Here is a 15,794-nt window from a genome sequence, read left to right on the forward strand (position 1 = left end):
CAGAGTTCCATACCTTCATCCTCATTCTCATGGGTGAAGACAGATGTGAAGTATTTGTTCAACACTCTACCGATGTCTTCTGGCTCCGACCATTGATTGCCCCCTTGGTCCCTAATGGGCTCTACTCTTTCCCTGGTTATCCTCTTCCCATTGATATACTTACAGAATATCTTGGGATTTTCCCTACTTTTACCAGCCAGAGCTTTCTCATATTCCTTCTTTACTCTCCTAATTGCTTTCTTAAGCTCCACCCTGCACTTTCTGTACTCCACTAATGCCTCCACTGATTTTCTCCTCTTGTACCTGCTAAAAGCCTCTCTTTTCCTTCTCATCGTATCCTGAATATCTCTGGTCATCCATGATTCCCTGGGCTTGTTACTTCTTCCTATCACTCTAGAGGGAACATGCTGAGCCTGTGCCCTCCCTATTTCCTTTTTGAATGCTCCCCAGTGCTCTTCTGTAGATTTCCCCACAAGTAGCTGTTCCCAGTCTACCTTGGCCAGATCCTGCCTTATTTTACTAAAATCCGCTCTCCCCAATCCAAAATATCTTTTTGCAACTTGTATATTTCTTTGTCCATAACAAGCTTAAATTGTACCATGTTGTGGTCGTTATCACTAAAATGCTCCCCCATCACCACCTCAGCCATCCGTCCGGCTTCATTCCCCAGAATTAGATCCAGTACTGCGCGATCCCTTATTGGACCCTCTACATATTGACCCAAAAAGTTCTCCTGTACACATTTCAAGAAATCCATTCCATCCAAGCCTTTAACACTATGTCTATCCCAATTCATGTTGGGAAAGTTGAAATCACCGAACATAATTCCCCTATTGTTATTGTTTTTACACACCTCCACGAATTGTGCACGTTTTTGCTCCCCAATTTCTCGCTGACTATTTGGGGGTCTATAATAAACACCTAACAATGTGGTTGCCCCTTTTCTATTCCTAAGCTCTACCCACAAAACTTCATTCGGTGCTCCCCGCCCGGCCCCCACCCCTGCACCCCCTCCCCCACCCCACCAAGATATCTCTCCCTTACTGCAGTAATTGACTCCTTAACTAATGCAATACCTTTTTTTATCCCCTCCCCTCTCTCAACTGAAGATTCTATATCCCGGAACATTGAGCTGCCAATCCTGCTCCTCCCTCAACCACTTCTCAGTGATGGCTACTATATCACAATTCCACGTGTCAATCCTCACCCTTAACTTATCCATTTTACCTGTAATACTCCTGGCATTAAAGTAGAGACCATCCAGCCTTGCCTTACTCCCTTGAAACTTAATGCAGCTGTACTCCCTCTGACTTGACTCTCATTCAAAAGTCTTCAGAGGACATTTCAATCTTGAGGTGCCCTCCGGTCTCCCACCCACATCTACAGCGCCTATTTCCCCTGAGTTGCCAGCTGGCCCACAGCCTCAGATGCTTCCATTGGCCATTTTATAATTCCAAATGAGACTTTTATTGATTTATAACAGCATAAAATATTGAATAAATTTTCCTTGGCGTGCTCCCATCTTCATTCCCCACCCTAACTGCATGAGGTCAGTTGAAAAGTCTTAACCACCAACAATAATGTTATTAATGGGGATGTGGATGAGCTTTACAAAGAAACCAATGAATCCCATAATGACAACTCCAATTGCTGTTGCCATGGCAATCTTCTGAAATTCTTTCCTGTCAGGCTTTGTACATCTTTTCACAAGTCTGATGGAATCCTTTACAAATTGACGACTGGGCTCCACAAACTGCATTTCTTGATCTATTGTATTCTCGTTTCTGTCCCTCCCTTTCCCTTTTACCTGTGCAGCCTGCCTTCCCTCCTTAACTGGGACTGGGAACCCTGAGGATATCAGGGTCCTGATGCCTGCCAGAAAACTCAATCTGTGGATTCATAACATATTAAGTGCACAAGCAACCAATGACAAATCAAAGACTATGCTTACTGTATGTGTTCATCACACTTTATTTGCACCATGTTACCGAAAAATCCTGTTTTACTGCTCAGATTGCACTGTTGTGATCACCACAGCACTGAAACACAAACAATTCCCTTTATAGATTCCAGCAAGAGGAAAAGTTGGTAATCTAAACCCTGTAAGAGAGAATGTTAATTGGGTAAATGACCTGCAAATTGCCATTGGAAAGTAGAAACTGGTAAATAATATAAAGGGACCTCTGTTAGGCATTGAAGGGCAATACAAGAGACAGAAAACAGTCACGACAAAAAGATGAACAGAAGGAGGAACAGTCTTCAAGTTTGGCATTCGTGAAAGAGAAGCAGCAGTGAATCAAACAATTAAAGAAATTTTTAAAAAGCTGCAAGATTTGAAATCATGACATTTAAACAGAAATCATTGCCATTAATACAAACATTTCTAAAGAGAGAAGACTGGTGAAAATTTCAGGTGTAGCCTCTCCATATTAGCTGAGGGTGTTCCTTTGCAGTTTGAAGATGTTATTTAAATGCTTTGTTCATAATTTTTGCATCTATACCAGTATAAATCACTTGTTATAGGACCCGACAATAGAATATTTTCTTAAAATTCACAATTGCTTTTAATAGCAATTTCCTACATTACACTACACTTCAAAAGTACTTCATTGGCTGTAAAGCACGTTGAAATGTCCAATGATTATGTATGCAATAAAAACAAAAAATGCTGGAAAAACTCAGGTCTGACAGCACCTGTGGAAAGAAAGACAGAGTTAACGTTTCAAGTCCATTTGACTCTTCTTCAGAGCTAAAGAGAAGTAGAAATTTGAAATATATACTGTTTAAAGGGGGGTGGAACAGGTGAAGCTGAATAGAAAGCAAGCGATAGGTGGAGCCAAAAGAGAGATTGCAAAAGATGTCATAAACAAAAGGTCAAAGGGTTATTAATCATGGTGGTACTGGCAAAAGGAGGTGCTAATGGTGATATGAAGAGTGGAAAGCAGAATGTGATAATGGCAGGATCAGGGTAAGCATTCTGGAAAGTGACAGATGGCCCTAGTGGGGATGGAGTGGGAGGAGGGGACGGTGGTGGGAAAAAAGATCGAAAAGGGATAAAACAATGAATAAAAATGGAAATAAATTTAAGAAATAATAATAATGAAAATAAGTGGGAAAAACAAATAATTAAATAAAAATTAAAAAATAAAAATGAATAACTGGAAAGGGGTGACCTAAAAAGGGTGGGGATGGAGGAGAGAGTTTATGGTCTGAAGTTGTTGAACTCAATGTTAAGTCCAGAAGGCTGTAAAGTGCCTAATCGAAAGTGAGGTGCTGTTCCTCCAGCATTGAGCTTCACTGGAACATTGCAGCAGGCCAAGAATGGACATGTGAGCATGGGAACAGGGTGGTGTGTTGAAATGGCAAGCGACAGAAGGTCTGGGTCATGCCTGCAGACAGACCAAAGGTGTTCCGCAAAGCGGTTACCCAGTCTGCATTGGGTCTCTCCAATGTAAAGGAGCCTGCACTGGGAGCAGTAAATGCAGTAGACTAAATTGAAGGAGGTGCAAATGAAGTGCTGCCTCACTCGAAAGGAGTGTTTGAGCCGTTGGAGAGTGAGGAGGGGGTAGTAAAGGGGCAAGTGTTGTACTTTCTGCGATTGCATGGGAAGGTGCCGTGGGAGAGGGTTGAGGTGTTGGGGGTGATGGAGGAGTGGACCAGGGTATCCCAGAGGGAACGGTCCCTATGGAATGCCAACAGTGGGGGGTGAAGGGAAGATGTGTTTGGTGGTGGCATCATGCTGGAGTTGGCAGAAATGGCGGAGGATAATCCTTTGAATGCAGAGGTTGGTGGAGTGAAAAGTGAGGTCAAGGGGGACCTATCATGGTTCTGCGAGGGAGAGGAAGGTGTGAGGGCAGAAGCGCGGGAGATGGGTCGGACATGGTTGAGGTCAACCACCGTGGGTGGAAGGAAGACACGGCAGAAGCACTGTTTTGGAAAGTGGCATCATTGAAACAGATGTGACAGAGGCGAAGGAACTGAGAAAAAGGGACGGAGTCCTTACAGGATGCAGGGTGTGAGGAGCTGTAGTCGAGGTAGCTGTGGGAGTTGGTGGGCTTGTAATGAATATTGGTAGACAGTCTATCGCCAGAAATTGAGACAGAGGTCAAGGAAGAGAAGGGAAGTGTCAGAGATGGACCATGTGAAAGTGATAGAGGGGTGGAAATTAGAAACAAAATTGATAGTCCAGACAAGAGCATGAAGCTGCATCGAAACAGTCATCGATGTTGTGAAAAAAGAGTTGTGGGAGGGAGCCTGAGTAGGACTGGAACAAGGAATGTTCCACATACCCCATAAGGAGACAGGCATAACTAGGGCCTATGCAGGTACCCATAGCCACAGCTTTTATTTGGAGGAAGTCTGGACCTGGAAAAAAATTATCAATTTTGCTTCCAATTACCACCCTTCCATCACTTTCACACGGTCCATCTCTGACACTTCCCATCCTTTCCTTGACCCCTCTGTCTCAATTTCTGATGATAGACTGTCCACCAATATTCATTACAAGCCCACCAACTCCTACAGCTACCTCGACTACAGCTCCTCACACCCTGCATCCAGTAAGGACTCCGTCCTTTTCTCTCAGTTCTTTTGCCTCTGGCGCATCTGTTCCAATGATGCCACTTTCCAAAACAGTGCTTCTGACATGTCTTCCTTCTTCCTTAACCAAGGTTTCCCACCCACAGTGGTTGACAGGGCCCTCAACCATGTCCAGCCCATCTCCCGCGCATCTGCCCTCACACCTTCCTCTCCCTCCCAGAACCATGATAGGGTCCCCCTTGTGTTCACCTTTCACCCCACCAGCCTCTGCATTCAAAGGATCATCCTCCGCCATTTCCGCCAACTCCAGCATGATGCTATCACCAAACATATCTTCCCTTCACCCACCCCATTGGCATTCCATAGGGACCGTTCCCTCCAGGACACCCTGGTCCACTCCTCCATCACCCCCAACACCTCAACCCCATTCCACGGCACCATCCCATGCAATCGCAGAAGGTGCAACACCTGTCCCTTGACTTCCCCCATCCAAGGGCTCAAGAACTCATTTCAAGTGAAGCAGCGCTTTACTTGCATCTCCTTCAATTTGGTCTACTGCATTTGCTGCTCCCAATGCGGTCTCATCTACATTGGAGAGACCCAACGCAGACTGAGTGACCGCTTTGCGGAACAACTTTGGTCTGTCCGCAAGCATGACCCAGACCTTCCTGTCGCTTGCCATTTCAACACACCACCCTGCTCTCATGCCTACATGTTCGTCCTTGGCCTGCTGCAAAGTTCCAGTGAAGCTCAATGCAAACTGGAGGAACAGCACCTCATCTTCCAATTAGGGACTTTACAGCCTTCCAGACTTAACATTGAGTTCAACAACTTCAGACCATGAACTCTCTCCTCTATCCCCACCCTTTTAGGTCCCCCCTTTTTTCTTATTCATTTTTAATTTTTATTTTTAATTTTTTTTTAATTATTTGTTTTTCCCACTTATTTTCATGATTATTATTTCTTAAATTTATTTCCATTTTTATTCATTGTTTTATCCCTAGCTTTTAGCCTTTTTGGTCTTTTTTCCCACCACCATCCTCTCCCCCAACCTCATCCCCACTAGAGCCATCTGTCAATTTCCAGAGTGCTTACCCCGGTCCTGCCATTATCACATTCTGCTTTCCACTCTTAATGTCACCATTAGCAACTCCTTTTGCCAGTACCACCATTATTAACAACCCTTTGACCTTTTGTTTATGACATCTTTTGCAATCTCTCTTTTGCCTCCACCCATGGCCTTCTATCCAGCTTCACCTGTTCCAACCCCCTTAATCAGTATATATTTCACCACATTTCTACTTCCCTTTGGCTCTGAAGAAGAGTCAAACGGACTCAAAACGTTAACTCTGTCTTTCTTTCCACAGATGCTGTCAGACCTGAGTTTTTCCAGCATTTTTTGTTTCTGTTTCAGATTTCCAGCATGCGCAGTATTTTGCCTTTATCATGAATGCAATGTTGTCTTTGATATAAATATTTCATTGACCACTTGAGGGCACCATTTATCTTAGCTCCAGACTAGAGAGGGCGACAATAACTTCTTCAACAACAAGCAATGTAAGAAAACATCCCACATATAGTTTAGTGTGCTCAGAGTTACCTTCCTTTAGTAGAAAGAAAATGTAAGCATGAGGAAGGTATAATCAACGCTGCACAATTCTAGTTGTGGAATTTTCGGACAGACTAGTTATCTATGCTCCAAAGAGGTTCATTTGTGCAATAAAAGTGGCTAAAAAACATTAGGCTGAGACTGTCATGCTGACCATAAGGATATTCAAATTACATTAAATATTCTTGTTTCCTCTTTTTGAATTGTTGTTCTCTTTTTCTCTTCCTGTTTCTCTTTTCACAGCTTGACTAATGATTGGATTTGTTTCCTCTTCTCCATCACTGTCTCCTTGTACTGGAGATGAAATTAGGAAGTCCTGAAGTTAGAAAATAGCTGTGATGTGTTTCAGACACATGGCACTCCATGCTGGGATAGGCAGGAGCATGGCATTGCTGTGTGCGCGCTGGAAGGTTTCGATAGAGGTAGATTATAAGGTTAAACGGTCGGTCCAGATGATTCAAAGCGTATTTTTGATACATGGACTTCGCAGGTCCAGTGGACACCTGTGCAAATCACTCACAACTTACCATGGGCTCAGCTGCACAAAGGACCCCCCTCCCACTCCAACTAGTGGTATATAAGGGGCAAGTTTGCAGGTGAGGTGCCTTTACGGCTTCTGCTCTTGTAACGTTTGTAGGTGTACTGTGGGGTACTTTTGGAGATATTTTGGTGAGTTGCTGCATTTGGCAGCTTCTGTTCTTACATCCACATAGAAAAGACGGAGGAGTTTTATGACCTGCCCACACAAAGGCTTCAAAAAGAATGGGAGCTATAATTGCAATGTCTCTGGGACTGTAACAATGACAGACAAATGGAGCAGAGCTGCAGAGATGGCAAGCTCTGTACAGAGGGAGAAGGAGAGCCTTCCACAGAAGGCCAGACCCACCATGAATTTTCCTGGAGCATTCCTCCCACCTTCACCATCAGGAATAATGCCTGAGGCACCTGAGATTCATTAAGTGTTGGCCACAGAACTATATTGCCTGCTTCAACAGGACATGTAGCCTCACACCAGGGTGAGGGCCACACTGCCAGTGGCCGTTACTCTAAACGTCTATGTCATTGGATCCTTCCAGGAGGAAGGTGTTTCCCAGTACACCATTCGTCGCTGCATCTCAGAGGTGCGAAGACAGCTGAGTTCATCTTTTTCTCTCTAACCAGTGGTTTTGCCGGGATCATGCGATATTCAATGGTAATGGGAGCCATCGACAGGTCACATGTAGCTCTGCAAGTGCTGCATTTTGACAGAGAAAGGTACAGGAACATATAAACATATGAAATAGGAGCAGAAGTAGGCCATTAGGCCCCTCGAGCCTCCACCATTCGATGATCTGTTTGTGTTTCGAATTCCACATTCCCATCTACTCCTGATAACCTTTGATTCCCTCGCCCAACAAGAATCTATCTATCTCTGCCTTAAAAATATTCAATGATCCACATCCGCTGTCTTCTGAGGCAGAGAGGCCCAAAGTCGCACAAACCTCTTGGAGAAAAGAATCCTCCTCATTTCTCTCCTAAAAGGGAAACTACTAATTTTAAAATAGTGCCCCCTAGTTTTGGACTCACTCACAAGAGGAATCATCCTTTCCATGTCCACCTTGTCAAGACCATTCACGCTCTTATATAATTCAATCAAGTCACCCCTCACTCTTCTAAACTCCAGTGTAAACAAACCTAATTTGTCTAACATTTTCTCATAAGACAAACCGCTCATGCCACGTATCAATCTAGTAAACCTCCTCTGAACTGCCTCCAACACATTTTCATTCTTTCTTAAATAAGGAGGCTAAAACTGCACACATTATTTGTGATATGGCCTCACAAATGCCCTGTATAACTTAAGCATAACATCCATACTTTTATGTTCAATTTCTCTTGTAATAAAGGATAGCATTCCATTAGCCTTCTTAATTAATTGCTATACCTGCATACTAATTTTTTGTGACTCATGCACTAGAGAACCTAGATCCCTCTGCACCTCAGAATTCTGCAGCTGTTCTCCATTTAAGTAATACTCTGCTTTTTTATACTTCCTGCCAGAGTGAACAGCTTCACACTTTTCCACATTATACTCCATCTGCCAGATTTTTGCCCACTCACTCAATCTATCTATATCTGTCTGCAACCTTCTTATGTCCTCTTCATAACATACTTTCCTACCGATCTTTGTGTCATCTGCAAATTTAGCTAGCATGTCTTCACTCCCCTTATCTCAGTCATTGATATAAATTGTAAAAAGTTGAGGCCACAGCACAGACCCCTGCAGGAATCCACTCATCACATCCTGCCAATCAGAAAAAGACCCATTTATACATACTCTTTGTTTTCTGCCAACCAGCCAATCTTCTATCTATGCTAATATGTAACCCCCTGTACCATGAGCTTATATTTTCCACAATAACCTATGATGTTTCCCTTTATTAAATGGCTTCTGGAAATCCAAGTACAGCATGTCTACAGGTTCCCCTTTATCCACAGTGCATGTTATTCCTTCAAAGGTTAAACATGATTTCCCTTTCACAAAACCATGCTGAGTCTTTCCAATTACCTTGAGTTTCTCTAAGTGACCAGCTATAACCTCATAAATTATCAATTCTAACAGTTTCCCCATGACAGATGTCAAGCTAACTGGTGTTTCCTGTTTTCTGCCTACCTCCCTTCTTGAATAGAGGGATTATATTTGCTACTTTCCAGTCTGATGGAACTTTTCCAGAATCTAGCAAATTTTGGAAACTTAACACCAATGCATCTATGATCCCTTTAGCCACCTTTTTAAAGAAAGAGTGAAGGACTCCACTCCATTAATGTGTAGTTGGTGTGCGACCAAACCACAATATTGGTGAATATTCACTATCCTGGTAGCAGCACTTCACCTTCATCCGGAGGAAATCTGCCATTCCTGCTGTCTTTGGGCCATCAAGAAAAACCAGATGGTGGGTGTTCAGAGATAAGGGATATTCCCTGTACACATGGTTGATGACTCCACTCCTCCAACCAAACACATCAGGATAATGGGCATGAATAAGAGACTTGCAACCTCTAGAAACCTCATGAAGTGCATTCTTAAGCAACAGTTCCAATGCCTGAACTGCTGGGAGGAGTCCTACAATACTTGCCAGAGCATGCCTGCACATTTGTTGTGGTCTAGCTGTTGCATCCTCCACAACCTCATAATTATGAGAGGACAGCTATTGCTGCCAAGTGTCTGAAGGACATCTCATGAAGAGGAGGAAGCAAGGAGGAGGCATCCTGGATCTTGTCACTCTGGACAGGCTGTCTGTGAGCACCTACTCTACTCCAGTTCGTTTAGGACATCATCCTTTAATCACTATGCCTACACTATTCCTCACCTCCCCCATCACAGCTTCATAGCATGTTGCCCTAAAAGCCACCAACAGGGACATTTCCATAACCTTTCCATAATATCTTAATCCAAAAACACATCAAATTGTACAAACACAAATGAACCATTCCTAAGTGCCTTTCCTTGCTGGTGTCTGTCTGATCGCGTGTCCTGCACAGTGCTACCCTAGTGGCTGTAGTGTGGCTAGTGAAAAGCTGCTGACTTTCACTGGGGGTGACTGCACATAGCCTTGCAGGGGTTCAGCAAGCAGGTCTCAGTCTTGAGGGTGTAGTTTTGAACTACAACATCTTGATATGGACAGCAGCGGTCTGGGCTAGCTGATAGATAATAGCAGGGACAAGGATATGGCAGCAGAGATTTTTTATTATTCATTCAAGGGATGTGGGCTTCACTGGCTAGGCCAGCATTTATAACCCATCCCTAATTGTCCTTGAGAAGGTGGTGGTGAGTTGCCCTCTAGAACTGTTGCAGTCCATGTGGTGTAGGTACACCTGCAGTGCTTTAGGGAAGGAGTTCCAGCGATCCAGCGACAGGAGCAATATATTTCTAAATCAGGATGGTGAGTGGCTTGGAGGGGAACTTTCAGGTAATGGTGTTCCAATCTATCTGTTGCCTTTGTCCTTCTAGACAGTAGTAGTCATGAGTTTGGAAGGTGCTGTCTAAGAAGCCTTGGTGTGTTTCTGCAGTGCATCTTGTAGATGGTACACACTGCTGCTACTGTGTGTTGGTGGTGGAGGGAATGAGTATTTGCGGATGGGGTGACAATCAAGCGGGCTGCTTTGTCCTAGATGGTGTCAAGCTTCTTGAGTGTTGTTGGAGTGGCACTCATCCAGGCAAGTATTCATCACACTCCTGACTTGTGCCTTGTAGATGGTGGTCAGACTTTGGGGAGCCAGGAGGCGAGTTACTTGCCGCAGATTCCTAGCCTCTGAGCTGCTCGTGCAGCCATAGCATTTATATGGCTATTCCAGTTCAGTTTCTGGTCAATGGCAACACCCAGTATGTTGATAGTAGGAGATTCAGCAATAGTAATGCCATTGAATGTCAAGGGGCGATGATTAGATTCTCTCTTGTTGGAGATGGTCATTGCCTGGCACTTGTGTGGCACGAGTGTTACTTGCTACTTGTCAGCCCAAGCCTGGTTATTGTCCAGGTCTTGCTGCATTTGGACATGGACTGCTGCAGTATTTGAGGAGTCGCGAATGGTGCTGAAAATAGTGCAATCATCAACGAACATCCCCACTTCTGACCTTACGATGGAAGAAAGGTCATTGATGGAGCAGCTGAAGATGGTTGGGCCTAGGTCATTACACTGAGGAACTCCTGCAGTGATGTCCTGGAATTGAGATGACTAACTTCCAAAAAACACCACCATCTCGCTTTGTGCTAGGAATGACTCCAACCAGTGGAGAACTTTCCCCTGATTTGCACTGACTCCAGTTTTGCTAGGCTTCCTTGATGCCATACTCAGTCAAATGTGGCCTTGATGTCAAGGGCAGTCAGTCCTACCTCACCTCGGGAGTTCTGCTCTTTTGTCCATGTTTGAATCAAGGCTGTAATGAGGTCAGGAGCTGAGTGGCCCTGGCAGAACCCAAACTGAGCGTCATTGAGCAGGTTATTGCTAAGCAAGTGCCGCTTGATAGCACTGTTGACTCTTTTCACTGATTTAATGATGATGGAGGGTAGACTAATGGGGTGATAATTGGCCAGGTTGGATTTGTCCTACTTTTTCTGTACAGGACAAGCACAAATACTGTCAGTCTGAGAAGCAGGTTCAGGCACGAATCACCTGGGCTGTATCTCAGGAACCCTAGTAGTCCGTTGGAGGAACCATGTGAATATTCGTGCTCCTTTGAGCACTGAGATCTGCAGTATAATGGCGGCACTCTGAGGCTGCATGGCAGTAAGGATGGATCTCATGACCTCAGTCTGAGCAAATGCATTGCAGTGGGGCATTGGCATCAGTACAGGGGAAAGTGGGGGCTGTCTCTTTGGGACGATTTACACCCGAACTGTTCTGGAACCAGTGCATAACTAGGGAAGTAGAGACGATTTTGGGGGCAATAGATCAAATTTGAAAATATATGGTAAATCAAAGAGCAAAGACAAGGCAAGAGAGAAAAGTACTAATATGGGAAATGATAAGCAGACCGTGACAAGATGCAATAGAGTACAATGGGAATAAGGCAGGAGGGTGGGACTAGGTGTAATACTCTTTCAGAGAGCCAGTGCAGAATCGATGGGCCAAATAGCCTCCTTCTGCATTGTAAAGATACCGTGATACAAATCTAAGAGTAAATCAGCAGATAAGGCTAGAGGTTACAAAATAAAAGGACAAAACTAAAGGCTCTGTATCTGAATGCACGTAGCATTCAAAACAAAACAGATGAACTGATAGTTCAAATAGAAAGAAATAAGTACATTCTGATAGCCATTACAGAGACATAGCTGCGGGGTGACATAGATTGGAACCTGAATATTGAAGGGTATGTGACATTTAAGAAGGACAGGAAGCTAGGAAAAGGTCAAGGGGTGGCATTGTAAATTAATCATGGTATTAACAAAATAGAATGACCTAAGTTCAGAAAACCAAGATGTAGAAGCAGCTTGTGTAGAGATGAGAAATGATAAAGGTAAGAAGTCACTTGTGAGAGTGGTGTACAGACCTCCTAACAGTATAAATGAAGAAATAATGGGAGCTTGTCAGAAAGATACAGCAATAATCATGGGGAATTTTAATCTAAATATAGACTGAAAAAAATCGATGGGCAAAGGTAGCCTGCATGAGGATTTCATAGGTTGTTTTTAGGATAGTTTCTTAGAACAGCATGTTCTGGAGCCAACCAGAGAGCAGGCTATACTAGATAGGATTAATTAATGACCTCATAGTAAAGTTTTTCAGTCCATTGTGGGTTTTACTTGGAGCTGGTGTACTTGATCACCACCTTTGTCCCTTCCGACACGGCGTGCTTGGCCAGTTCCCCAGGCAGCAGCAGGCACTCAGTGGCCTTGATCTCCCGGGAGCTGATGGCGCTGTGTTGTTGTAATGGGCCAAGCGGGAAGCCTCACCCATGATGCGCTCAAAAATATTGTTTATGAACGAGTTCATGATGCTCACAGCCTTGGAGGAGATGTCGGAGTTGGGGTGAACCTGCTTCAACACTTTGTAGATGTAGATGGAGTAACTCTCCTTCCTCGACCTTCGTCGCTTCTTGCTGCCCTTTGCTGCCGGTTTCTTTAAGGCTTTCTTGGTTCCCTTCTTGGGAGCTGGTTTCTTCTCATCAACCATCTTCAGTTTCAGACACAGAAAGGCGCACCTTGGTAGCAGCAATCATAATACGATTGAAATTTACATTCAGTTTGAGGGAGAGGTGAGTGCGTCCAAGATGAGTATTTTAAACTTAAATAAGGGCAATTATGAGGGCATGAAAGCAGAGCTAGCTAAAGTGAACTAGCAAATTAGGTTAAGAATAGTTCAATAGAGACGCAGTGGCAGACATTTAAAAGGGATAGTTCAGAATACACAGGCCAGAATTTTCAGCTTGGCGGGTGGGCGCCAACTGAGTGTGAAATGACGCGCAATGACGTCGGCTGAGCATGCTGATGCCAGTGTGCAGTTGCGCGATAGTTAGGTTGGTGGGCGGGCGCCAGAGCCGACAGCGCACCAGCCAACAATTAAAAGGCCATTAAGGTATCAATTATCGTTAACTTTTCACTGCCCGTTCAACCTAATGGTTGGCTGGGAGGCAAAAAACCCAAGCGGCCTTTGCATTGTTTTGGAAACCTCATCCACGGGCGGGATGAGGTTTCCAAATTCAAATACAAATGAAATAAAAACTTTAATTTTTAATTAAAAACATGTCCCTGCTCATGTGACAGAGTCACATGAGGGGACATATTTTATTAATTTTTTCTGTTGTTTAATAATTTTTTCAATATATTCTTCATCTCCCTGACGCACGGAGCTGCTTCAGGGAGATTATTCAGTGCTCTCTTGCGCACATGCGCTAAGTTTGTGCTAGGCCTGTTCGGACACCTCCCCGCCGCACCCCCACTCCTGCACAGGCAGTGTTCAGTGCTGCCACTTGTGTATCATGCTGGGCGGGCCTTAATTGGCCTGCCAGGGTGAAATCGTGGTGCACTGTCAATCGCAGGCGGCAGTCACCTTCCTGACAGCCCCCACCCACTCCCTCCGATCCTGAACGCCAAGGGCAAATTTCTGCCCACAGAATAGATACATCCCAACGAGTAAGAAAAATTCCAAAGGGAGGACCCACCATCCATGGTTAACTAAAATGCTTAAAGATAGTATCAAACTTAAAGTAAAAGCATTAAATTGTGCAAGGATGGGTGGCAGGTCAGTAGTTTGGACAGAACATAAAAAAAAGCAAAGAATGACCAAAAGATTAGTAAGGAGGGAAAAATTAGAGTATGGAGAGAAAACTAGCTAGCCAGCAAGAGTTTTTATAGATACTTAAAAAAGAAAAAGAGTTAACAAAGTGAGCATTGGTCCTATAGAAAGAGTCTGGGGAATTAATAATGGAAAATAAGGAGATGGCAGATGAATTGAACTGAGATTTTTGCATTTGTTTTCACTGTAAAGGATACAAGTAACATCCCGGAAATAGCTGTAACTCAGAAAATGGAAGGGAGGGAGGAACTCAAGAAAATTAAAATCACCAGGGAAATGATACAGAGCAAATTGTTGGAGATGTAGGCTGACAAGTCCTCGGGTCCTGATGGACTTCAGCTTAGGTTATTAAAAGAAGTGGCTAGTAAGATGGTTAATGCGTTAGTTTTAATTTTCCAAAATTCCCTATACTTGGGGAAGGTTCCATGAAATTGGAAAATTGCATATATAACTCTTTTTATTCGAAAAGGGAGGGAGACAGAAAGCAGGAAACTACAGGCCAGTTAGCTTAACGTCTGTCATAGGGAAAATATTAGAAACTATTATTAAACACGTTATAGCACAGCACTTAGATAAATTCAAGGTAATCGGGCAGAGTCAACAGGTTTTGTGAAAGGGAAATCATGTTTAACCAATTTACTGGAGTTCTTTTGAGGAAGTAACATATGCTGTGGACAAAGGGGAACTGGTGGATGTACTGTATTTAGATTTCCAGAAGGCATTTGATAAAGTGCAGACTGCCTTTAGCTGCCCAGGCTAGCTAGAATACATGCTAGCCATGCACCCTACTAGGCCCCTTATTGAGTGTTAAGCCAACCAGCAGTCAGCCCAAATTCAGCTGAACACTATCAATGCTTAAAAGGAGCAGAGGAGGTTTGCGTGCTGCCTGCCTCAATGGGACCAGGTGCTAGCAGACTGTGAATCATGACTTCTGAGGGAAAAAATGAGAGGAAATCAATTTTTAGAACAGTTTTCTGTCTGATCACCCTCCATGGATAACAGCTGTGTAACAATTGTCCAAATTTTGATATCAAAAATCACAGTACTTGTAATTGTGCTTGCTGTTGTTTATGTAAAAATTGTGCAACACATCAGGTGAGGAGCAGATGGACAGTTAAACTATAAGATCCAAAAGCTTCTGTCTGAGTTGTGACATTCCATTGTTAGTTTTTAAAATTGTCTGCCTCGTCATTTCCATGCATTGAATGGCAGGGAATTGCTGTGTTTGCATGGTAGATATGAACTAAACTCACCCAAAGGAACTTCAGTCTTGTCATGTTATCAAGTCTAAAAAGCCTCTTAACAATGCAAGTGTTAATTATTGCCAATTAACCCCTCTGGCATCGAAAATTAAACTATCCCAAATGTGAAGTCTCATGCCTTCAGGTTTTAATTGCTGTTGAAGATTTCAAAAGCATTAAACAAAATAATACCTTGCTTTCTTTCCTGTCTGTTTTTACCTTTGTCCTGTAATATAATTTTTTCCCGTCTCTTTGGGCCAGATTTTGCTGTTGTAGAGCTTCTGCTAGAGTCTGCCATTAGTTAGATTTGCCCATGCAGCTTTCAGCTCAAAAATGTTTTGTCCGCTAAGGTGCTAAAAGTGGGAGCTGGTCATGATGTAGTGAAGGGAAACATAGCATCTGGGACCTAAGTGAACAGGGCAACCTATAGAGTGTCTCCTTAACCAATGAGGTTTAAGGATTTGGAAATAAACAGTGGAAAGTTTGAGAAGCAGGATGAATTAAGGGGGCTGAATTCAATGTCAAATCTGATATATAAAGAAAAATAAAATGAGGGAAAAATATTAATTATGAGAGAGAGAGAGAGAGAGAGAGGGGGGAAAAATGTAAAAACTTAAAACTTTAAAAAAA

General features: G+C 43.5%; 1 protein-coding gene across 1 annotated transcript; it reads right to left on the reverse strand.

Annotated features, from left to right (window-relative positions):
- Window positions 1-1,523: 1,523 nt before the first annotated feature.
- LOC121290464 (protein transport protein Sec61 subunit gamma-like) lies at window positions 1,524-1,983 on the reverse strand. The gene is made up of 2 exons (XM_041210902.1): window positions 1,952-1,983; window positions 1,524-1,889 (listed from the first exon to the last, which is right to left on the reverse strand). The coding sequence occupies exons 1-2, from the start codon at window positions 1,981-1,983 to the stop codon at window positions 1,565-1,567; spliced, it is 357 nt and encodes a 118-aa protein (XP_041066836.1). The 3' UTR covers window positions 1,524-1,564.
- Window positions 1,984-15,794: the final 13,811 nt, after the last annotated feature.

Source organism: Carcharodon carcharias, chromosome 18 (genome assembly GCF_017639515.1).
Source record: "Carcharodon carcharias isolate sCarCar2 chromosome 18, sCarCar2.pri, whole genome shotgun sequence".
NCBI lineage: Eukaryota > Metazoa > Chordata > Chondrichthyes > Lamniformes > Lamnidae > Carcharodon > Carcharodon carcharias.